The following is a 23802-nucleotide window of genomic DNA, read 5'->3' on the forward strand; positions in this document are numbered from 1 at the left end:
AGGGGAAGGGAGGAATGGGGTGGAGTGGAGTGGGACAAAGATGGAGGGGAGGATAAAGAGGTCTCCCTACAGGCATTGGCACAGCAATAAATAGGGCACAAGCCTGGGGGAATTTTCTCCCAAGGATTTCGATGTTGAGTCATGAAGGGCAGCAAGAGCTGGGACACAGGACACACCAGCGCTCTGCAGCATGGAGGAAGGGGGCAGCAGGCAGGGTCCCAGGGCTGGTAGAGCTAACACACAGAGGCATGAGCAGCTGCACATCCCTGTGGAATGCAGCCCCTTGTTTTAGGTGTTAATTCTGGGCCTTGGGTCAGATACAGAATCCCTAGGTTGGGCTTTGCCCAAAGATCCAAGAGGCCCAGGTTTCCTTGTGCTGACACCATGGCATCTGTGTCTCTGAAGAAGACAACCCTCCATCCAGCAGGTGAGTAACCAGATTTTAAGGCTCCAGAAATTTTTTGGTGGGATTGCAGAGTCAGCACCTCTCTCTGCAGGAGCGGTTGTGTCCCCTACAAAACGGAAGAGGGGCTGGTGGGATGAGGTGATGGATGACAGACAGGGATCTCCAAAGAGGGCTTCAGCTGCAGGGGAGGCTCTGGAAGGCTGTAGAGAAACAGGACTGAGGAGGGGCACAGCAGCCCAAAGTTTGGTCCTGTCTGGATCTGGCAGCACTAATGCTGTCGGGTGCTTCTGTGGCTGGGTGATTTGAGAACCAGGCTGGACTCCAAAGCTGCCAGGCAGTGATGGTTGCCTGTGATTGGAAGCTTGTCTGGCTGACCTTCAAGTGTCCTCTGAGCTCTACCTTCAATTCTGTGAGGAATGAACCAGCCCAGATCTTGGATGTCATAAATCAAAGTCACTCCCCTGAGACCAGTGGAGGGAGCTGCGTTTATTTAGCTCAGCCAAAGATCCAGTCTGGTACATTCTTAGCAGCAATATTAGGCAGGCTGAGCTCGCTTGGTGGAGGCATGAGGCATCTAGATATGTGGGGGGGGCACTGAGCAGCATTCTGCCCTATGCACCTCAGGGGCTCAGACCAGGCTCCCTCTGTGGTGCAGGATGCAAAAGAGCTTCCCATGGGGAGCAAGTGGCACTTGGATTGTGTTTGGAGGTTTTGAGTTTCGTACAGCAGGTGTCTCACCTGGAAACGTGTCAGGACAACCCAGGAGCTCAGCTAAGCACCTATAGCTGAAACCAGTTGCCATGCAGCCCAGCATGTCCCCAGGGATGTTTCTCTTTCACTTTTCCTGGGGACCAGGGTGCTGGTGCAGGAAGGATCCCACCATGTAGGTATATCCCTGCTGACAGCCAAGAGCTGAAGATCAGTCCTCTGGGGAAGGCTTTGCTGAGCTGGTGCATTATTGGTGCTCCATATCCAGGAGAGATTTGCTCCTGGTTGCTGGCAGCCATGGAGAGAACATGGTGCTGAATGAGCTTGGGTTGTGGTGGAAGGTGGAGAGGGTGTCAGGGCTCCTGCAGTGACGTGCTGCATTGCAGGGAGAGAAGGTGCTGCAGTCTCTCCTGCTAGGCTCTGGGTAGTCAATGAGTAGAGGAATACTGGACTGAGATGTGGATCTGGCTCCAGGAAAGGAGCAGTTGGCCCTGAGGGGGGAACAAATGCACCCTGGAGAAGCATCTGGCCCTGGAGAAGGAGTGAGGCCACTGTGGTGCAGCGAGACCATGGCCCTGTAGCAGCTCTTCAGGGCTGGGAGCTCAATGTAGTCTTTGTGCTGAGCTAGCATGGGAGGTGGTTGGTGAAGGGGTCCCAGGGTGAGCCTTGCTCTGGATTCCCACAGAGACCACCCAGAAGCACCTTGCTGCTGCCAAGGTACTGGGGACTTGGGCTCTGTAGCAAATACCTCTGAGGTGGCAGAAGGACCTGTTTGGGGTGACAGTGGCTGTCCTAGGTGGCCAGCAGAGAGGGGGATGAACAAGCATTGGGTATGCTGAGGGATGACTCCTTTCAGGCACGCTGAGGATACTTGCACCAGACCAAATTTGATCTTTGTTCACTGACTATGGGCCAGTTCTCATGTTGGAAAGCAGCCCTGAGGAGAGGGACTTGGGGGTGCTGGTGGACGAGAAGCTCAACGTGAGCTGTCAGTGTGCACTTGCAGCCCAGAAAGCCAACCAGATCCTGGGCTGCATCAAGAGAAGTGTGGCCAGCAGGTCAAGGGAGGTGATTCTCCCCCCCTACTCAGCTCTGGTGAGACCCCACCTGGAGTACTGCATCCAGTTCTGGAGCCCCTATTACAAGAGGGATCTGGAGGTGCTGGAACGTGTCCAGAGAAGGGTCATGAGGATGATCAGAGGGCTGGAGCACCTCTCTGATGAGGACAGACTGAAAGAGTTGGGGCTGTTCAGTCTGGAGAAGAGAAGGCTCCGAGGTGACCTTATTGTGGCCTTCCAGTATCTGAAGGGGGCCTACAAGAAAGCTGGGGAGGGACTTCTTAGGCTATCAGGTAGTGATAGGACTAGGGGGAATGGAATAAAGCTGGAAGTGGGGAGATTCAGGCTGGAAGTGAGGAAAAAGTTCTTCACCATGAGAGTGGTGAGAGCCTGGAATGGGTTGTCCAGGGAGGTGGTTGAGGCCCCATCCCTGGAGGTGTTTAAGGCCAGGCTGGATGAGGCTCTGGCCAGCCTGATCTAGCGTGAGGTGTCCCTGCCCATGGCAGGGGGGTTGGAACTGGATGATCCTTGTGGTCCCTTTCAACTCTGACCGATTCTATGTTGAAAATGTATCTCATGTAAAAAAATATTATCAGTGTTTCTTCAAGCCAAGTTGAAATGTCACTTTAGAAAGTATACTAAGAAAAAACTCCATGAGATATTAGCTCATGGGCAAGAAAATTAGCATCACCTCTGCTGCCTCAGACACAGACACGTCTTTTTGCTCTGTTCTCCATTTGCTTGAGGATTGGGCTTTTGGTTTTCTCTCTTTAAGCTGCATGTTATCCAAGCAAATTGGGGCCTTGAGTGCGGACAGACAGGTGTCATGAATGAGGCACTCTCAGCCTATCAAGGCTGATGGTCCATATTTCATAGCATGAGAGTGGCTTGAGTGTTGGACAAAAACACATTCCATGGCATGGCTGGGTAGTGCCTCATCCTGAGAACAAGACTATGCTTTGCTGATGTAAAACTGCTGATCAGTGTGAGGACTTGGTGAAGGACGGGACAGCAGATACCACTGTTAGATGCTATGAGACCCAGGCTGTGATCCCTGCATGGTCATTGCAAGACACAAGGCAAGAACTGCAGCCACAGGTTGGGAGCCTGCAGGGAGATACAGATATTGAAGGACAAGAGAGGTTTTATAACTGGCCCCATGTGCAGTTGCTCAGCACTAGGTAGTAAAGAGAGGCCATGGTGGGGAAACTCATAACTCTAGATTTGTCCCTGAAGGCTCTAGAAGCTGGCTGTATGAGGGAAGACAACCTCTGAGGCAGTACAGGCAAAGTCCAGAAGGATATCAGGAGTTTTTAGTGATGATAGTTGAAAAGAATGAAAAGGTCTTCAGAGGGTGACTGAGCAGCTGCTTGCTCTGAAGGTGCAGTTGGAGCATGGGCAGTTGTGGCTTTTTGTCTCATAGCTCAGCTTGTGGCTGAAAAAGCAGCCTTGAAGCTGCTGGGCTGGGAAGGGGTTAGTGCCTGTACACTTTGATACCAGATAGAGTCTTAGTGAAAAACAGTCCCCACAGCCCACAGCTGGCAGGTGACAGTCACCGGGATGGATTAATCTGCACTGCTGCTGGGAAGCAAAGAGCCTGTGAGCCCTGTCATTGGCTGAGGGCACAGCATCTGCAGCCACACAAGGAGCCAAAGTGGGGCTGAGGCGTGTGCCCAGCACTGGCCCAGAAGCACCCAGCCTGTTCTGCTGTTGGGCACTCGCTGGGACAACTTTGGCCCTGCCAGCCAGTGCAGGCATAGCCAGGCACAACTGGAGGGCACAGGCATCAGGACCCATTTGATTTGGCCACCCTATTTTGGGTGGAGGAGAGGTTTTAGGCAGGTGGGAGGGATGCCCACAGAACAAGATGCGCTGGGGAGTGGGCAGTGTTGCTGGAGGCCTTCTGCCCAGCACTGCTTCCCAGAGCAGCTGTACTCAGAGCTGGTGAAGTCCTAGTGACCTTATGGCCACTCTTGCGGCTGCTCCAGCCAGGGTGGCATGGGGTGATGGGCAGGCTCCCTGAGGAGGGCTGGAGCCAAATGGGCACAGATTTGTACTGAGCAACACGTCCAGGTCTTACTACAATCATCACCCAGTACTGCCAAGCTCAGCAGTGGTCCAAGCCAAGTGCATTTCCCTGGGTGTCAGAGCCACTTTCAGCAGGGAAGTGTCTGGCCCATGGGTTTGAGTGCAGAGCAGCTTTCCCTGAAACATGCCAGTTGGGGGGAAGGTGCCAAAGAGCCACCTGAGGCACAGGTCAGCCTATCAGTGCTGCACAGGGCTCCCCTGGACACGCAGCACTGAGCAGGAAGGAGGCTTGTCCTTTGTGGAGGAAGCAAAGCCTCAAGGAGATTGTCCTGGGTAATTGGTTCAGGAGAGCAGGCCTCTTTAAAGTCAATTAGAGACTTTTAAAAATAAATCAGACTGGAACATTGTGAGGGCTGCCAAAAAAATTGGGTGAGGTCAAAGTTGCTTAATGTTCATTGTTGATTAGATTCAACCAGCACTTCAGTTGGGATAACTTCTACACTGATGAGTCAGACTGCTTTGGGGTCTAAGCCAAGAATGTCTCCTAACTTGGCCATTTAAGGCGTGATAGGCTGAGAGCTGATGGGCAGCCTGAAAAAGATAGTACACCCCACTGTGAGCAGGGAGACTGGGGCAGTTTTCCTTCGTCTTTGCCTTCTCTGCCTCAGTTTTCCATTTTGTGAAGTGCTTCAAAGTCAGTGGGTGAGAAAAGACAAGCAAAGGAGTTATAGTCACCTTGTCTCAGGCAGAAACTGTACTTGACAGCACCACGAAGAGTTTGTCCAGGTTAAAAAATGAGTGTGGATCTGTTGGACAGCATGTGATGTGCACATGTTTCTGCTTCAAGTCTCCACTACAGCTGAGCTTGGTGGAGCCTGGGCCCACACATGCAGTTTCACAGACTCAGGGTGAGGGACTTTGGAGTAGTTGTCCTGTCTCTCTGCATCCAGTTTGGTCATGTGTTTGTGTGCCTTGGTCCTGTCACACCACCTCTTCTCCAGCCACATCCCCAAACCTTTCTTTAGCTCCCAGACCTGACCTCAGAGTGTCTCTCACCAGTGGACCCAGGGTCATCTTCGGTCCCAGCAGTGAGTAGCTGGTCTCTAAAGCAGGTGAGGAACTTGCATTTCATGAGAACCTGAATGAGAGGGTTGGTAGGCAGACTAATGTGAGTGTCTCTTCCCATTGCAGCAACCACCCCTTGAGCCAGGCAGTTTCAGACTCGGACTCTGAGATGGACAGCGTGGAGCAGCTGGCCCTGGGCAGCACAGACACCCTCTCCAATGGGCACAAGGCTGACCTGGAGGCCGCCAAACGCCTGGCCAAGAGGCTGTACAACTTGGATGGCTTTAAAAAAGCAGACGTGGCCCGCCACTTGGGGAAGAAGTACGTGTGAGGGTAGTTCCATTCTGCATGGGGCACACCTGCACCCACAGTGCACACTCAGAGCTGCTGCCCTTGCAGGGCACTAGGTTAGCAGGGAATAGCTGGCAGGACCCCAGAATCGACTCCCTGTGATAGCTATGTCTGTACTTCTGTACCAGATGTTCACTGTGAAAGTCTTGAAACCTAAGAGATGTCCAGGTTTTGATACCTTCCTACCATGACTGCATCTTGGATGCTTCAGTACGGTATTGGGGCAGGGGGACAGTTAGCTGACCTGTCATGGGCCTTTCCAGCTCTAGCTTCTCCAGTTTCTCTTACACACTCAGTATTCCCACTGGATCTGTGAGTGATTCCTCCGAGTTTCATGGGAGTGTGGAGTGTTTCTGTCCTCAGCATGCTTCCCACACCCCTGGGAAGCTCCCCACCCCTGTATGCCTTCAGCTATCCCCATAGTCTGGTTTATTCCTCTCTCACCCTCCCCCTTTTCTATTTCAGCAATGAGTTCAGCAGGATGGTGGCAGGGGAATATCTGAAGTTCTTCGTTTTCACAGGGATGAGCCTGGACCAGGCTCTCAGGTCAGAGCCGAGTGCATGCACATGTGCATGTGTGTGGTGGCTGCCCCAGTGGGGTCTCAGCAGACCATGCCCTCCACAGCTCCACACCCACACAGATCTGAGGCAGATCCCATGGCTCCTACCTGGAGATCCTCTTAAATAGGGGAGGGTGATTCCCAAAACGGTCCCTCAGTCACACAACCAAGAAAAAGCATCCTTGGTCTTAACTCAGTGGTCAGTGCAGTTGGGTGATGATCAGGTTCACCTAGAACTGGCTTTCCAGGCCTTGAATCTGGACCATCCTGATGTTACCCTTGCCTCCTTTCCTGGTGTAGATCTTGGGAATGGATGCAAGTCCCTGCGGTGTGCTGGCAATTATGGTGTCATGGGCTTGGAGGGGAGTCCTGCAGCTTGTTGAGAGGGATGTATGCCTGCAGGGCTTAATCCAGCACACAGGATCTCCCAATCAGAAAGCACAGCTCCAGACCTGTGCAGAGGGGGTTGGAGAAGCTGTTTGTGGGTTTCACATGTGACCAACACTCTTGCTACTTCTTCAGGTCCTTTCTAAAGGAGCTGGCCTTGATGGGAGAGACGCAAGAGAGAGAGCGAGTGCTGGCTCATTTTTCCCAGCGCTATTACGAGTGTAATCCCAATGCTATCCCTTCAGAGGGTAAGAAACCACGTGTGTGTGTGTGTGTGTGTGTGTGTGTGTGTCTATGTGTTTCAGATGAGCCTGTTCATCATCAGCTTGGTCAACGTGCTCAAGACTGAAACCAGAGAGCAGGCTGAGCCTGTACTGAGGCATTAGGAGACAGCCCCAATTACAGAGATGTCATTTCCCTCAAATGACAGATGCTTTAGAATTTTTTTTTTAAACCTGCTCCAATTGGCTCATGCATAATTAGGGCTCAACCCATACTTAATTCTGACCTTGAGCAGATTAGCACAAGAGGCAAGAGAAGGCCCTCTTCACCAAATAGACTCCAGCTCTCTGACTGTCGTCTCAGGGAATAGCCAGGTGAGAAAACTCAGGTTCTTGGCACTCAAGGCATCACAGATACCGACTTTGTACTGTTTCACATCTTTGTGTGTCTCCTCTGTGTGTTCACATGCTGGGTCTGCTCTGGGCTGGCTCTGGGGCAGTTGAGGTTCGGGCTGCCTGGCTGGCAAAAGGCTGTGCCTGTCCCACCTGGCTGTGCTAGGAGCTCTTCAGGGTTAGCTGCAGCATCGCTGCCTGACTGAAGGGGCTGCAGGCTTGGAAGGGAGTTTGCTCAGGTTTGGGAACAGCTTTAATTCAGTGGCCTCCTTATCTAATTGCCTGCGTGCTGCCAGCACCACCTTGACTGCTCTGTCCCCCGTGTGCCTGGAGTGGGAGGAGCGGGCGAGGGGCTGTCCATTCAGGGCCCCCATACCCTGCTTGAGATGCCAAGGGACTGAAGCACCAGCTGCAAGGATGACCAGGAGGCTCTAACTCCTGTCCTGTGCTTGTGCTGCAGATGGAGCCCACACCCTCACCTGCGCCCTGATGCTGCTAAACACAGACCTGCATGGACATGTAAGTCCCCACTGCCGTAAACTCCAACTATTTGACCTTACCACCCTGACCCATAGGTGCTAGGGAAAGAGTGAGGACTTGCAAGGACAAAGCTACATGAGCAGGAAACAGGAGACCCTGGGCCTGTGAGAGCTGGTTAACTCTAATGTGTTTGGGCAGAAAAGGAGAGAAAGGCTGAAGGAGAGAGGGGCTGGTGAAGGAGAGTGGGGCTCTGGAGGAGATACACTGAGCTGGAAGATGTGCAGGTGGGATGAGGACAGAAGACAACAAGAGACAGGGAGAAAAAGCAGGAGTGAGACTCAAAAAATTAGCTGTGATTTGAAGCAGGTAGCACTGAACTTAGAAAAAGGTTATTTAAAACTTCCAGAGTCTGGGCAAAGCTGGCAGCTTCCCCACACCTGCTCTAGCAGCCTCCCTGATATCTGGCTGGTCCCTCATCCCACTGCAGAGATAAGGGCTCTGGGACCTGCTCAAGCCAGCACCAGCCCCTGGCCTGAAGGTAACCCCTGCATTTCTCTCCCCCTGGCTGCCCCAGAACATTGGGAAGAGAATGTCCTGCGCTGACTTCATTGGCAACCTGGAGGGACTCAACGGAGGCACTGACTTCCCCAAGGAGCTGCTTAAGGTAAATTCGGTCACTACCCCTGGCCAGCCAAGCAGCAGGAGCGAAAGTGAGAGCTGTGGGCAGGGTCACATGGATGGTTACATGGGATGCAACAGATATGTCTATCCTCATATCCTCATGCAGGAACAGTGGTGATCCCTTGGCCTGCACTTTGCCACCTGCCTTGCTGAGGGAAACATGGACTGCCCCATTTCCCCAGGAAGGTGTTAGACAACTGGGGTCCTGATTCCCTTGCTTCTCTTGCTGGGCCTGCATTGCAGGCAAGAGGACACATGTTGGGGCAGCTTACTAGGGTTAGCTTGCCCAGCTGCAGCTGGAGGCTTCATGGTGTTCATGGTACTGAGCTTTTTCTGGCTCCTTAGAGCACTGGAGCCCAAATATATGGCCAGGCCCTGGACCGGATCCATCTCCAGTGGCTGAGGGAATGTTTCTGGCAACACAGGCAAGGCATGGCAATGTGGAGGGTCGGCTGGTGGTTAAACCCCTGGAGCTGCGAATGCACTGCACTTGGTGAAAGGGGAATTCCTGCCTTCTCCCTGCCTGACCCAGTTCCCAGCACAGCTTGACCAGGGAGGGCAGTGTTCAGGGAGCACCTCTGGCTTTGGACTGCTTCTCTTCTCTGGCAGTGTCTGTTCTTGGGTTAGGGTTTTCTGAGCTGCTGTTTTCCCATCTTGGGTCCTGGGAATTGGCTTAGCTCCCATAGGACCTGCCAGTCAAAAACCATTGCTGTCGATGAAGTGCTACAGTTGGAATACTCATGATGTGGAAGATGAGTTCTCACAGGGTGCTGGAGCCACGACATGGGGAGAAAAAAGGCAACAGAGAGTGAAAAACTGAGCTCCTTTTTCAGCCTGTGTGGGTCTATTCCTGGCTGCATCACACACCCCATCATTAAGGGGTTACCAGCAGTTCTCAATAGGGCTGTCCTCCCTCTCAGCCCACGCTTCACCAGTAAAAGGAGTTACTTGGGAAAAATTCTCCTCTGATTTTAAAACTAGCTCCAGAAAAGGCTTTAAACACTCAAAACTCAACAGAAATGAGGACCCTCATTGCCCTTCAGTTCTGCTGTGCTCTGGAGCATCTGAGTTCTGCAGGCTCCTCAGCATGCCTCCTTTGCAGCCCTTGGCGCTCCACAGTTGGGTACCTGCACATCAGGCACTGCCTCATCCCTGTTAAATTTCACCCCCAAGAATACCAGCAGTTTAAGCACATGAGATCAAGTTATCCCTTGAGATCACAGCCGGTGAGAAACAGGGCAGTGAGGAAGCGCTGCAAAGCTACAAGCTTTCTCTTGTGGCTGAGGGTCAAGACCTCTGCTGGGTGTGAAGGAGTGGAGGGAGGCTGCAGTGTTGCAGCACAGCCCCACACAGCTCTGCCCATGCCCCAGCAGCAGGGAAGCTGCTCTGCTAAAAATGGCCTGTTCCCTCTGCAGCTGCGGTGCTTCCCACTGCCACTTTTCAGCCGCCTCTGTACAGGCGCCATGCTGGGGAGGGGGAGTGAAAGGTAGTGTTAGTAACCCTGCACAGGGCAGGCTGCAGCTCCTTGCCTAAAGCACTGCTCTGCTTCAGGGGGCCCATGCCCATGCAAAAGGGTGCAAGAGTCCCAGGGTGGGTGAGATGGGAAAAGTGCTGTCAGGTGCTGCTAGGAAGGGAGCTGGCAAAGAATGGCACCTGCAGGGGCTGTACCTCTCCTGGGTAGGTTTTGCTAGGCTCAGCAGGAGAAGGTACTCTCTCCCTTCTACCCACTGCTTTCATCTGCTTGGTGCTTTGGTTCTCGCAGAATCTCAGAAGGCAGAGGTATGGAGAAAGGCTCTCCTGCTGCCTTACCTATGTCAGCCTGTGCTAGCCCAGTTACCCTAGGTAGAACGTTGCCTCCTTGGCAGACCTGGCTGGCAAGCCATGTCTGGGGACTGAGGCTCCATGCAAGCGTGCTGCACAGCTGGCTGGCTAATTTTAGCAAGTTGGGAGCACATGCATTTCCTAAGGGCAACAGGGGAGGGAAAGGGCTGGCAGGCTTCACAGGAGCTTCCCAAAACTCAGGGCTAGGTCTTAGTTCCAGCACTGTGGAATTGTCCTAGGGGCTCTTCCAAGGCTGCCTGGGGAGATGGTGCAGGCTGCTAACCCACAGGCTTCAGAGCTGAACATGGCCCTCACCTACAGCACTCACAACTGGGGAATAAGGACAGCAGGGCAGGAGACACAGGGCCGCCATCCTCTGTTACTCCAGGGAGAGCATCAGGAATACACCTATGCGGAGTCTGGATACTCCCCTCATCTCTGGCTGCAGAGAGTCCTAAGACTAAAAAAGCGTGATGCCTGAGAATGAGTGGCAGCTTGAGTCAGATGAGAACTTTATCTGCTACTAGATAATACATGTAAACAATCCCAGTTTGCTGCAGCAGAAATGAAAACACTTGAAAGCTTGTGCTTTCACAGCTGAGCATCACATCCCCCTCACTAGCAGTGCCTTGCTGTGCCCTGCACGGCCCTGCTGCTGGAGCAAAGGCAGCTATGCCTTACCAGCACTACTTCTAGAAACCCTTTTCTCTACCTCTGAAAGCTACCCTGGAGAACTGCACTCCACAGGCAGGGCTGCCCAGCTTTTCTGACTCAGGTGTCCTCCCTGCTGGGGCAGGGAGCCATGCTGGGGATGTAAGAACCTATATAATGCCGTGCCCCAGGATGCTCACGTCTGCAGGCTCAGACCTGAACTCCTGTGACCAAATGAAGGCAGCTGCCCACAGCAGCAATGAAGGAGGTGAAGTGGAACATCCTGGAGTTGGTAGTATTTTGCTTAGCTCTTAAGGTGATGCTCTTCTCTTACCTGTGTTATTTTAGCCCAGGCCTCCTGGGATTTCCTTCACTGATTGCCTGTTACATGTCAGATGTAGATTTGACCTGCATGTAATTGATCACTTTATGGAGCCTGAGTTCATCCTCATCTTCCTTACTCTTTCTGCTTGACCATGTGCTTCACTGTCTCGCAGCAACACAGTATGTTCAAATCAGACCCCATTTCTCCCCAGCACTGCTAAGTGATTGCAGGACTGAGCCAAATCTCTGCTGCCTTCCAGCCTAGGAGCCTGGAGCACTTCACAGATGTTAATGAATTAAGTCTGACTGCAGTTTGGGTCCCCAGGGGAGAAAGGTAGGATGGGCCCCCCACCTTTCAGCTTGGAGGTACAATGGCAGGGCTCTGACGCTCAGAGTGCTGGGTAAGTGATTAATAATGTGGGAAGAAAGCCCTAGCTCCCACCTCTGAGCTATAATCACAGGAACGCTTGCTCAGTCTAATCCTCTGGGCTTTTTTTTTCCTTTTTTTTTCACTTGTTTCCCCTGGGAGCGATACGCTGCCCTGCTCCTGCTCTCTGTCTCCCTTGGCTCTGCACCCTTCACTTCCGATCTCAGGGGCAGCCCAGTACATCTGATGTGCCAAGCACCTAGCCCCCTCCCTCACAATATTGCCTAGCAATCACTGTGCCAGGCAGTTAGGACAGAATGGAAAATGTCCTCTTCTCCACTAGCCACATGCCCTGCTCATTGAAGCCTAACTAAATTACACATCGATCCTCAAGCCTTCTGCAAGGGTGCCTAGCCCTTCACTTTTTCATGGCAATTAGCTGCCTGGAGCATCTATGTGCTGGAGTTAGGTGGCTCCAGCTCCTGATTTTTCTGGTGTGACCTCGAAGGGATGAGCAGGAGGGTTAAATGTGGGGTAGGCACTGATGATGGAAGGTCTGAGTGTATTTCCACTGGGCCCATCTCCTCGTAGCTCCTACCTTTTTTGGAGGTCCCTGGTGTGGGCTGGGCTGCAGCAGCTTGCCAAGCTGGCACGGAGTGAAGGTGCCACCTGGCTGCTGGAGCCCAGGAGGTGTCCCAACCGTTGTCCCTCCAGCCCTATCAGCTCAGAAGGGTCACCTGCTCCCCCCTCTTCACTCGCCCCCCCCTCTTCTGGGGTAAGAAGGAGGCAGGGGTGGCCAGGGGCGGCACCAAGGGCAGCTCCAGCAACCCGCGTGGCATCAGTGCCAGGGCCGGTGTCCCCTGTGCGGGGTGTCGATGGCTGCCTCCGCGGGCCCGGCTCCAGCGCTCGGCTCTGCTCGGCCCGGGCGCCGCGGGTCGCCATTGGCTGCGGCGGGCGGGGCGGGGCCCCGCCTCTGTCGGGCACCCGCCGCCGAGCCCTGCTCGGCCCGGCCCGGCTCCAACAGGCGGCGGCGGCGGCGGCTCGGGCCGCGGCAGGCAGGGCCGGGCACGGCCGCCGGGCACCTCGCCGCCCCCTTACACTCGCCGCCGGCAGGATGATCGGCGTCAACAGCATCAACAGCAGTGCGGGGCGCATGCGGTCCCGCTCCATGTGCTCTGTGCGCTACGGGCGCAACTACCGCGGCGTGGAGACCTTTTGCTACGGCTGGCCCCAGCGCTCCCGCACTCTCAAGCCGGTGCTCTACACTGACCTGGTGGTGAGCCGCCTCCAGAACCGCCGCAAGAAGAAGCCGGTAAGCGGCGGGCTGGGGAGTAGGGGGGGCTCCGCGGGGTTATGCGCAGCGCCGGCGGGGACGCTGGCGGACAGACGGACAGACACGCCCGGACACCCGCTGTTGCGCCCGCCGCGAGAGCCTCAGCCGTGGCATGGCTGTAGCGAACAGCCAGCCCTATCTCTCTCCCGTTGCCTGTGTCTGCGCAGCCGAGTCCCCATCAGCCCCCTCCGCCCGAGGGTCTCCATCGCTAGCTCTGCCATCCTTCCCCCATCCCACCCCGAACGCGGGGGTAGCGAGAGCACGGCAAGACCTGGGTGACATTGCACCGTTTATGATGTCTTGACAGCAACGTTCGCTCGAAAACATCACTGCGAGAAGAATCCAGGACGGAGCCGTACCGCTGGGACCTGCCCTCCGGCTTAGCATAAGTGACAAGCTCTGCGGGCTCCCCGCCAAGGGCTGTGCCGAGCCGTGGCAGCCCGGTCAGGGACAGGCAGTGTGGATGGGCAGTGCTTCATCCCCTGCTCCCAGCCGAGCGGAGCTGGAGAGGAAGGAGGGGCTGCCTAGGCAAAAAAGAGCTAATTACTGCCAAGGGGTTGTTCGTTGTGAGCCGGCATCCGTTTTGGAGGTGTTGCGCTGCTGTGCATCAGTCCTAGTTAGGGAGAAGCAAACAGGCTGTATCTGGGCGCGTCCCACCTCGGTCGGGTGCCAGCCTCCGATATAGCAGCTAGACAAGAGTCCTCACCGGCCCCTGCCCAGCAGGCAGGCTAGAGGCAAAGCAGGAGTACTCGCAGAGTCGTTTGGGTTGTTCCCATGGGGAAAACCAGCACGGCGAGGACATCAGGGCCGTGCTAAGCGGCAGTGCTGTCTTAGCGCAGTACGGTCTGGGGGCAGCATTAAGTTGTGACGCACTCGGATGGAAACATGCAGTTGAAAGGGAGATAGTCGATCGCTGCTTCCCGCGCTGCGGAGCTGCACTGGGAGTGCTAGAGGAGTCTGTTGTCCTGGGGGTGGTAATTTACTGGGAAAGAACGTGCAGTTTGTGATGTTGCTGGTTTGAAAGTGTGGGGCAGGGATGGGTAGCTATACCACACTACCTGCTATGCTGCCTGCAGCAGGGTGGAAAATTATGCACAGGACACTGAACACATGGCAGCCCATCCTATGGAGAAACAAGTCTGTCCCCAAGTCACTGTGCTGTGTGTGCACACAGGAGCCACTCTGCAGTGGAGGTGGTCACAGGGTGTGTGCAGCAGTGTTAGTGTGTGCCAGGTGATGAGTTGTTCTGAAACATGGGTTGTGTGTGCCAGGCAGGCAGCGGAAGTGCAGAGGCAGCTGCCAAGGTGAACTGGGGACCTGACATACATACAGTTCCATCTGACATACAGCTCTGATCTGACCATGCTGTTTGTATCCACACAGTTGGGAGTCTGGGTGCCTGGGGAACCTGACAGCTTTGTAACTGGGTGTAAAGAAAGATATTTTGCTAAGGAAAAGTTGGGGGAAGCCAGCAATTGAGCTCTAACATTGAAATGCTGCCAGTCACAAAGAGAGAGAGAATGATTGCAGGGAGGGCATTTGGTGGCTGTGAAGTGTGTCTTGCAGAACGTCACACAGTCATGGCTGGTCACAGGGCTGGCAGGAGGAAGGGAAGCCTTGACCTGCACAGGATATTTTGCAGTGTGAGAGCCAAGAAACGTGTTGCTTAGCACAGGAACCAGCAGAATGGAAAAGGGATGTGTCTGTAAGAGTTACGATTCATACAAGAGGCACCTCAGAAAGGATTAAAGCTTTGCAGTTGCCTCAATTTCTGCCTTAAGCCTTCTCTATTACTTGAATTCTAAGTTAGCCTCTGCTACAGTCTTGTTTGTGCAAAAATTATGTCCAGGTCAGCTTGGTGCCCAGCTCCACAGATCAGCACCAGATCTCCCCTCTGGTCTCCTCTAAACTGAGGGGCTGAAGAGGGATGTATTCTCCCTGCCCTGCTTGTGTAGGGCTGGCACTGAGGCTAAGCTGGAGCATCAATGCCACCTGCCTCTTGCCCAGGGCAGCTGTCCCCCCTTTCTTGAGATGTTTGCTGAAACAGGACTCAAGGATGTCCTCTCAGCCTGCTTTTGGGAGTGAGGTCACCAAAGAGGGATGTTGTTGATTCAGTTAGAAATCCTGCCGGGACAGTATATTCCTAGGTCTCTTCAGAATCGCGCATGTCTAGGGCTGGCCTGGTGTACTGCAGCAGTGAGCTCATAACCTGCCAATGACAAAAACTACAACCACACTTGGGTTGACTGCAGTGGCATGGGGCCAGGACCATGCCCTCTTTTGGGTAATGCTTGCAAGGTCAGAGGTGCCACGATGTGCCATCCTTTCATCCCTGGGAAAGTGAATCCATGAAGTAAAGACAGCTGGGAGAAGGGACCTGCTGAGTGATGAAACTAGTGTCTCTGATCTCTGCTGACATGGTTGTGAGTTAGGCTTTGGGAGCCTGCACCACCTGTGATTCCCCGGCAGAAATGATCCATGCACCAGAGCACCTGAAGTGTAGTGGACTGGAGTGTGGCAATACTGCAGTGGGACCAGAAAAGCAGGATAGGCTTTGTGGGTGGAGTGCATCTTCTCAGCTAGGACTTGAGCTGAATCTACCAGCTTTGTTCCTGAGACGAGTGTCAGCTAGGGGTATCATTTAGTCAAGCTGAGTCTTGTCAGGATTTAGGTGTAGACATAAAGCTGTGCATTGCCCTCTCAATCCCCCTTGTTTGCCTTTCACTGTCCTCCCCACAATGGGGTTGCTTAGCACATGTGATGCTGTCAGGGCTTGTATCAGGGTGGCTAGAGCCTTTTGAAACCACAAAGCATTTCAGTCTTTGAAGTGTCTGCTGACAGTCCCAGAGTCTGGGTTTTTGTAGCACAGTTCTCTGGCAGGCTATCCTCCAGCACTGTGCCATCCAGAATTACTCCCAGAGTATCCTCTGACATCAGCTCATTCCAGCCAGTGTTCGGCAGCAGTCCTCCCACAAACCCTGTGCAGTGCTGGGGGCTGCAGTCCCCTCTGGTGCAGCACCTTGCTGTGCCCTCCAAAGTCCCAGCTCAGGTGGCTGACATCTCCCTTGGGGTCAGGGAGCTGCACCCTCTCTGTATGGCCAGAGAGCCAAGTGGAAGTCAAGCCACGCAACCAAGTCTTCATGCTCTTCCCAAGGAGCTGTTCTGCAGTTTGCCATCCCCACTTCTCTGTGACAGTTTTTCAGTCTCCTTTTTATGTCTGTTCGTTCTCAGCATCTCGGCTGCATCCCCAGCAGTAAGATCCCTTCCCTTTTGTTTCCTGTAGCGACTCCTTATCATCTACATTGCTCTGAGATGCTGGCTTCTCCTACTCTGCTCCTAAGTTATGTTCTGCAGGACTTTGGATTGTTTTCCCCCCGCCCCAGGGCTCTGCTCTAGGTCTCTTTGTAACTTGGGCTCCTGTGGCTGCCTTGCTGCCAGTCTGCTGGCAGGTACCCCCTGCTCATACCTCACTATCCTTTCCCCTTTGGTGCTGGGGTTGCATGAATGGGGCTGGGGTCTAATCTTGTCTCAGGTGCTGAGGTTGTACCCCAGCATGAGCCTCCTGTCTTCCCAAGAGACAAGGGAACTCTACTTTCCAGCTGCTAGACTGGGGCAATCCCTTTCCTCTTCTGAGAAGCAAGCTAGTTATTGCGCTAGTGTTTCCCCAACAGGGAAGTGAAGGAGGAACCGGGTCCTGGCCAGTGTGCCTCTCAAGGGAGTGATGGATATCTTTCCTCAGACGCTGCTGGGGCCTGTTGTCTGGCTGGCTTTCCCAGGCCCCTGCACGCCTCCAGTTGTACTTTCTCAGCCACCAGCAAAATCTCTCAGCAGCAGTCTCCAGCCCGGTGATGGATGTTGACAGCTGCCTGATCAGCATGTGTGACACTAGCTTACTTTCCACTGGGGATGATGCCTTCCAGATCTTGCTCTGAAGCCCTCTGTGAGCACTGCGTTGAAATCCGCTCTGGAGCCTTCCTGACTGCAGAGCCATGCTGAGTACTTCTGGCTTGGTCTGGACAAACACTTCGGAGTGGGACCTTGGAACATCCCACTGCAGGCAGGCTTAGTTTGTTCGTGTTCTGAGATGCAGACAGCAGGTCCTGCCTTGCTCAACTCGACAGTGTTTGGGTCCCCAGGGAGGGCAGAGTGCTTGGAGGGTGCTGGGGACGGGTTAGGGACAGGCTACAGCCACCTCAAACAGCAGCAGACAAGCAGTAGGCAAAGATCCATTCTGCTTCTGAATGACAGCATACAGCCACCTCAAACAGCAGCAGACAAGCAGTAGGCAAAGATCCATTCTGCTTCTGAATGACAGCATACTGGTGTCTCTGCAAGTCCTGGGCCAGCATCATGCTTAAGTCCCTCCTGGATCCTAAGTGTGCTCTTGCAGGAGAACTGCATTGCTGCAGAGTGCTGGGAGCTGCCATGAGCCCATCTCTGCCAGCCCAGGACAAGCAGCCAACAACAAAGAGGTTGCTGGGTGTGGTGTGTTGTGGCTTGGAGCTGTTGGAGGTGCTGGAGCACTCTGAGGTCCCACTGAGCAGGGTGCAGGCATACATCACTGAAGTCCAGCCTGAAGGCTTGGTATTCTGAGGCCCAAGCCTGAAAGCTGTCCCTTTGGCTAGTCTTGGTCACTTTGGAGCAAGAAACAGCTTTACCAAGGACTTGGAAATGTTCAGTGTAGCTCACCATCATACTGCTAATGCTGTGCCACCATCACAGGCAGGTGGAGAGGGAGAGGAGGAGAATGGAGGCAGCCAGAGCTGTCCCCAGCGCACTGTCCCCAGCACTGTGTCAAGGGTGTGAGTGAGGCTGCAGGCCCAGGAGCTGTCTCCACTCCTGAAACAAGATCATCTGGCTGACCCAGCCAAGACAGGGCTGAACCAGGATGAACTGATCTGAAGTTGCCTTAAACTCCGGTGCCCCTGGGCCAGCTTGGTGTACATTCTCTATCCCCAGGAGCAGCCCCCTGACCTGCAGCACCACTTTCTTGCTAACTGCCTTCTTTTTTTTCTGCAGACACTGTATGGCTCTATCAAGAATGAGAAGCTTCAGTGGGCCATGTGAGTATCCTTCCCAGGGGATGCTGCTGGCTCACACTGCATAGGCAATGGGGCCACCCTGCTAAGGCAGGGACCTTCCTTGCCCCTGCTGTTCTCTCCTCATGAGCATTGCCCTACCCCAGCCATGATGCTGCAGGGCAGGTGCTCCTGTGAGGATGTGGGGGGCAGTTTGGGATGGGCCAGGATGGGGGGGTGCAGGCAACATACACCCAGCTGCCCTCAGCGGCTCCATGGGGACCCCTTCTCTGACATGCCATGGGGGGAAGGCTGCCTGAGGCCAGCTTCCCCTAACTCTGCTCTTGCTTCATGCCCAGGTGGCCATGCCCAAGGTGGAAGTGGGCAGGCTGTGGGGAGGCAGTGGCTGTGCCAGGGCCCCATGGGGTGCCTGCACCCTCGCCCACAGCTGCCATCTCCAGCAGCAGGAGTGGCAGCGTTCGCGCTGCGGGGATTAATCAGCACGGCAGTACTGCCAGCGCTGAGCCAGTGTGCTCGGGCTGCTGCCATGGAGACGCTGGCAGATGCTGAGGGGTTTAATTAGCAGCAAGCAGCTCTGAGGAAGCGGGGAGGCTGTAGCTCTGGGCTCCCACATCTTCCTGCCGGGCTAGGGGGTGGTGGCACCAATGCAGCCTGCCTGTAGCAACCTGTCCTCAGTGGCCTGCACACAGCATGAGGGCCACAACTTGGAGGGACAGCGTGAGCAGGAGCCCACTCCCTCCAGCTCCTGGGGCTGCTTGGATCCTGCCCACAGGTGCTTCAGCCTCACACTGGTGCTACTTGAGGCCTCCCTACCGCAGGCTACCTGACCCCTGTGCTGGTATCTCTGAGCCCCATAGTCTGGTTGCTGCCCTGCAGGTGTGAGGACTACAGCCTGGGTCTCTCTCTGGGGAGATTTCCTTTTCTAGACCCTCTCTACTTCTAGCTGGGGACCTGTGAGTCCGTACACCCTGGACTAGGGTAGTGGTAGTGCCAAGCCCTGGTGTGCTGCTCCTCCATGGCCCCTGACTCATCAGCCTGGCTGGCATCAGTCCCATCCCTGTCCAAAAAGGCTTCTAGCCTCCTGTAGCAGGCAGGGGCCCCACCCTGAACTGGGTCTTTATAGGATCCATGCAGTGCCACAGCTGCCTAAAGGGGCAGGGGCACAGAAGCATAGCTGGGTTTGGAATGCTCACCAATGGTGTTTGGAGACTGCTCAGCCTTGTCTGCTACTTTGGACTCCCATTTTAGAAACTAGGCCTGCAAGTGGCACTGGCACAAGTGGGAGGCTTGGTATCTTCTGTCCCCAGCAAAGTAACAAACCCTTCTCCAACCAAATCTGTGCCTGGCAGAGATGAGGAAGAGCTGAGAAAGTCCCTCTCAGAGCTGGCAGACCCCAACCCAAAGTCCATCAAGCGCATCAGCAGCTGCAGTAACCCCTTTCTGGACTTCTCCCAGGATGCCAGCATTGCCACCTACAAGCACGGACTGTTAGTGCGCAAGATCCATGCTGATCCTGACTGCAAGAAAAGTAGGTGCCTGAGGAGCCCGCAGCATGGGCGGGGGTGGGGGTGTTGGGGCAACAGGGCATCAGTAGGCTCCATAAAGCCAGTGGGGAGAAGCGTTGGTGTTATTACATGACATCTGTCTGTAGCACCCAGTGTCAGCACCTTCTGCCCTGTCTGTCTGTGCTGGGCATAATTCATGCCCCAGGCTGGGGAGCCTGAAAGCCACTCCCTGCCTGGTCACGGTGCTGGGAAAGGGACAGGCAGGAAGGTGGAATGGGTTCCTCTGGGGATGCACCCTTGCCACTGGATGGCCAGGATGAAGGAAGGTGCCCTGTAAGGTGCCCTGTCGTGTGGCAAACAAGCAGCACAGTGGGCGGCTGCTGCTGGTTGGACACTGCCAGGCACGTTCACAGTTTCCACCATAAAATCCCCTCTAAGCCCTGGCCATCTAATGCTGCCTTGAGCTGATTAGATGCAGTTGCCCTCAAAAGCCAGTATTACCTGGCAGGCAGCACTGCCTTGTGCCAGTCCCCCAGCAGGGAGGCCGAGTGTGGACAGCGAGGCAGGGAGTGCAGCGGTGCCAGCCTTGGGAGGCGGCAGGCAGCCCTCCTGCCAGCAGTACCATCTGCCAGCTACGAAGCCGGCACAGGCTCAGGTGCTCAGGGACAGTCCTGGCATGCTGCCTGTCCCCAGAGTGGGGTGACGTGCATTGTGGCAGGGCTAGCTGGAGGAGAAGGTGACTGGGGGGGGATGCCTTTCCCTGGCTTGGCTCTGGGAGCTGATGTTTGGGCTGCTCTCTCCTCCCTGGCAGCACCCCGAGGGAAGCGAGGCTGGAAGCCCTTCCACGCCATCCTGAAGGGGATGATTCTCTACCTGCAAAAGGTAGGCAGCAGCAGGGCCACCTGTATCCCTGCCAGGGGAAGGACTGTCCCCATCCCGGGGGGAGTCCTGTAAGTCCCCACAACAACGACAGAGGTGCTCAAGTGCGTGTCATTGCCTAGCCTAAGCAGACTCAGCAGCATGACTGCTTGAGTGGGAACCTACTGGCATCCCTGTTCCTGGGGTGCTTGTGCTCAGCCTGGGCAGTGAAAGCAGGTGGCAGCCAAGGGCCCTGATGCACAGGCTTGGCTGGTGAAATGGGAGGCACTGGGGTCTTTGCCCTTGGGGACAGAGGTAGTTGGGCTGCACATGGAGTCACTTGCAGGCACATATGATGTCCAGCTGTGGGGCAGTGGAAAGTAGTCACAGCGCTATCCAAGGTTGTTCAGCCTCTCTCCATGGGCTGGAGCTGGAGGCAAAGCCTGCAGCAGTCTGATGGAGGGTGATCTCTAACCCCCACTATTGCCAGCACTTCCCTGCAGTTTCTGTGGCCTCATAAAGCTGACTCATGGTGGGATGCATCCCTAGGCTGGCTCTGGAATGTCTGTGATTTGCAGGAGGAGTATAAGCCAGGGAAGGCACTGGCAGAGGAGGAGCTGAAGAATGCCATTAGCATCCACCATTCACTTGCTACACGGGCATCTGACTACAGCAAGCGACCCAACGTCTTCTACCTCAGGACAGCTGACTGGAGGGTCTTCCTCTTCCAAGCACAGTGAGCCCCCCCAGAATCACTGACTGGGGCCCATGCTTGGGCTCAGATGTTTGTCTGACTGAGATGAAGAGTGGGATGGGGCTTAGGGGCACATTGCTCTTTCCTAGGCCTTCCTAGGCCTTTTCTAGGCCTTCCAATGTCACCACTGTGCTTTGCAGATCTCTTGTTCCCACTCCAACAGGCTAACTATGGCCTGAGTCACTGGGGATAGAGCCCCAGGTGCCATGGCTGGCCGGGGCCAGGTCTAGGGGATCCAGGTCTTGACTGGAGGTTGGGTCCTTCTGCCTGTGACACAGATAGTGCTACTTAGAGCCCATCTGTGGTTTGGCCTTTTTCTCCAGGAACCCTGAACAGATGCACTCATGGATCACACGGATCAATGTGGTGGCAGCCATGTTCTCTGCACCGCCCTTCCCTGCAGCCATTGGCTCCCAGAAGAAGTTCAGCCGTCCACTGCTACCCAGCTCCTGTACCAGGTTGTCCCAGGTGGGTTTTGATGTGGAGAAGCATGGGACATAGCCACTGGGTCTACTGGTAGCACTGTTCCCTTTGGAGGGACCCATGTGTTGCCACATGGCCACCTGCCTCCCGAGAAGAGTGCGGGGCTGAGGGAGCATGGCCAAGGAGATGGGGAGCAAGTGAGTGCTGAGCTTGGGGGTGAAGAGCAAGATCTTGTTCCTGGCAGTGAGGATGGGAGATAGGCAATGGGGTCAGGCTGTGGAGAAGAATGTGGTCCCACACCATGGCTTTGCAGGATCCTGCCAGGACCAGGACCTTGAAAGGAGACTGGCTGGGGGGAAGCTGGCATTTACACATGCCAGAGCAGTTATTCATAGAGCAGAAAGGATTAAAAAATCCCACCAGCCTTGTTTTAGAGGGGATTAAATTCTTCTGCTTTAAGACTGCAGCCAGCCCCTCACAAGACAGGAGTAGATTGCCCCCAAAGGTCTGTGCTGTTACCTGCTGTTTAAGAAACAACAAAACCAAAACAAACCCAGGAGCAGAAGCTGTGATCCTGGCTGGACCTAGGAGGGGCAAAACCTGTTCTGGCCCTAGCCAGCCCACACTGCTGGGGTCAGGGGCAGAGCTGGGCACTGACATGATGCCACCCTTCTTTAGGAAGAGCAGGTGAAAAGCCATGAGACTAAGTGCAAGGCAATGACAGCAGAGCTGCTGGAGCATCGCTCCTCACTGCCTGAGAAGAAGGTGAAGGGCAAGGAGTATGAGGAGCTAAAGCAGAAGGAAGAGTACCTGGAATTTGAGGTAAACTGGGAGACCCCTGGCTCTGCTGCCATCCTGAGTGATGGGACATCCCTCCCCATCAGCTGAATTACACTGCTATGGTCTGGGACCGTGACCATCTCCCCCAGCCCTGGGATGCTGGGTGGGGTGAAGGAATCATGAGCTTTCTCCCACTCTGGGGTGCTGGCTGAGGGGCAGTGCTCAGCAAGCCCAAGCCCAGCCCCTCTCTGTGCTGTGCTGTCCCCCCCAGAAATCTCGCTACAGCACCTATGCCATGCTGCTCCGGGCCAAGCTGAAGGCCGGCTCTGAGGATCTGGCAGCGTTCGAGTCCACCCTCTTTGATGCAGCAGGTGGGGAGGATGATGGCCTGAAAAAGTCCCGCTCCAGCCCCTCACTCAACGTGGAGCCCTCCAGCACTGCCACCAAGGTGAAGCGTGTCACGGAGCGCACTGGCCGCGCTCCCTCTGGCCACCCCCAGAAGTCGTAAACAAGGGGCATCAGCCTTCAGTGCTGCAGCTCCGTTCCTGTCCCCTGGTGCCAGGGTGGAGGCCACGTGTCAGCTGAGACCCTGCATGAGTCCGTCCATCTGTGGCACAAGCTGAGGGGGCACCAGCCCTTCTCAGCTGCCAGCACCAGCCATGCAGGGCCGCGGCCCCCTCCACCAAAGACCGTGTCAGAGCAGGAGAAGCCCCAGTCCTTGCCCATGGGAGCTGCCCGCACCATTGGCCCAGTCAGACTCCTTCCTTCCCCTGTCTGTCCTGCGCTTGTCTGCAGGACCCAGTTCCCCTACCCTGGGGAACGGGAGGCAACTGAAACCCAGCCACAGCACTCAAGTCTTCAGTGGTTTAAAAAAAAAAAAGACAAAAATGCAGCAAAACAAAGCCAGTGGCTGCTTTTCCTCTAGCTCCATTGTGCCAGGAGGGGCAGACAGGAGGGGGCCTGCACCCTCTCCTGGCGTTGGTGGCCAGAGAAGCCAGAGCAATGGCACCTGGCCACCTCCCTGCCATCCCAGCCACCTCTGCACCTTCCCTGCTTTCTTACAACTTTTGAACAGTTTTTGTGATACAGTTTTGCACTTTTTAGTACCAGATCGAGCTGACGCACCAGGGAGGTTTTTGGGGCTACTTTTGATGCTTTTTGGGAACTGTTTAAAAAAACAAAGTGACAAACCCAGCCATGTCCTGTAAGCACTGCACCGAGGGGAGGTTTTTACAGACTCAGAGGGAGACCAAGCTCCCCCCACCTGCAGCAAGATGAACATGGGCTCCTGTGTGTGCTGCTGCCAGCTCCCCAGCCTTGCTCTGGCACCAGCAATCCACCCCAGAGAGACAGCCTTGTGGCCTCTGGCACCAAGGAGACAGCCTTGGGATGGCAGCACCCATTGCTGCACTTGTGGCTGCATGAGGTGCTTCAATGACACACACCTGTCCTCCCACAGCCTGGACCAGCCTTGTTTGTGAGCATCATACTTAGGGAATGTTGGGCAGCAGCATGCAAGTGGTCCCAGGAGGTAACCCCTGAGGCTGACTTGGGGTTCTCCACTGCTTTGGAGGGCTGACACAGACCAGGGCCATCTTTCCTTCCCATG

The 23802-nt window shown here is 55.0% G+C and overlaps 1 protein-coding gene across 1 annotated transcript in view; it reads left to right on the forward strand.

Annotated features, from left to right (window-relative positions):
- The window catches only part of PSD (pleckstrin and Sec7 domain containing), a 34868-nt gene extending 12167 nt beyond the window's left edge, over window positions 1-22701 (forward strand). The window contains exons 5-16 of the mRNA XM_054382602.1: window positions 5392-5586; window positions 6082-6162; window positions 6699-6811; window positions 7638-7696; window positions 8232-8321; window positions 17854-17897; window positions 19223-19401; window positions 20190-20260; window positions 20815-20972; window positions 21314-21458; window positions 22092-22235; window positions 22465-22701. Coding sequence (XP_054238577.1) covers window positions 5392-5586; window positions 6082-6162; window positions 6699-6811; window positions 7638-7696; window positions 8232-8321; window positions 17854-17897; window positions 19223-19401; window positions 20190-20260; window positions 20815-20972; window positions 21314-21458; window positions 22092-22235; window positions 22465-22701 — 1516 coding nt within the window. The remainder of the gene's footprint in view (window positions 1-5391; window positions 5587-6081; window positions 6163-6698; window positions 6812-7637; window positions 7697-8231; window positions 8322-17853; window positions 17898-19222; window positions 19402-20189; window positions 20261-20814; window positions 20973-21313; window positions 21459-22091; window positions 22236-22464) is intronic.
- The last annotated feature ends 1101 nt before the right edge of the window (window positions 22702-23802 follow it).

The sequence above is a fragment of the Indicator indicator genome, chromosome 7 (genome assembly GCF_027791375.1).
Source record: "Indicator indicator isolate 239-I01 chromosome 7, UM_Iind_1.1, whole genome shotgun sequence".
NCBI lineage: Eukaryota > Metazoa > Chordata > Aves > Piciformes > Indicatoridae > Indicator > Indicator indicator.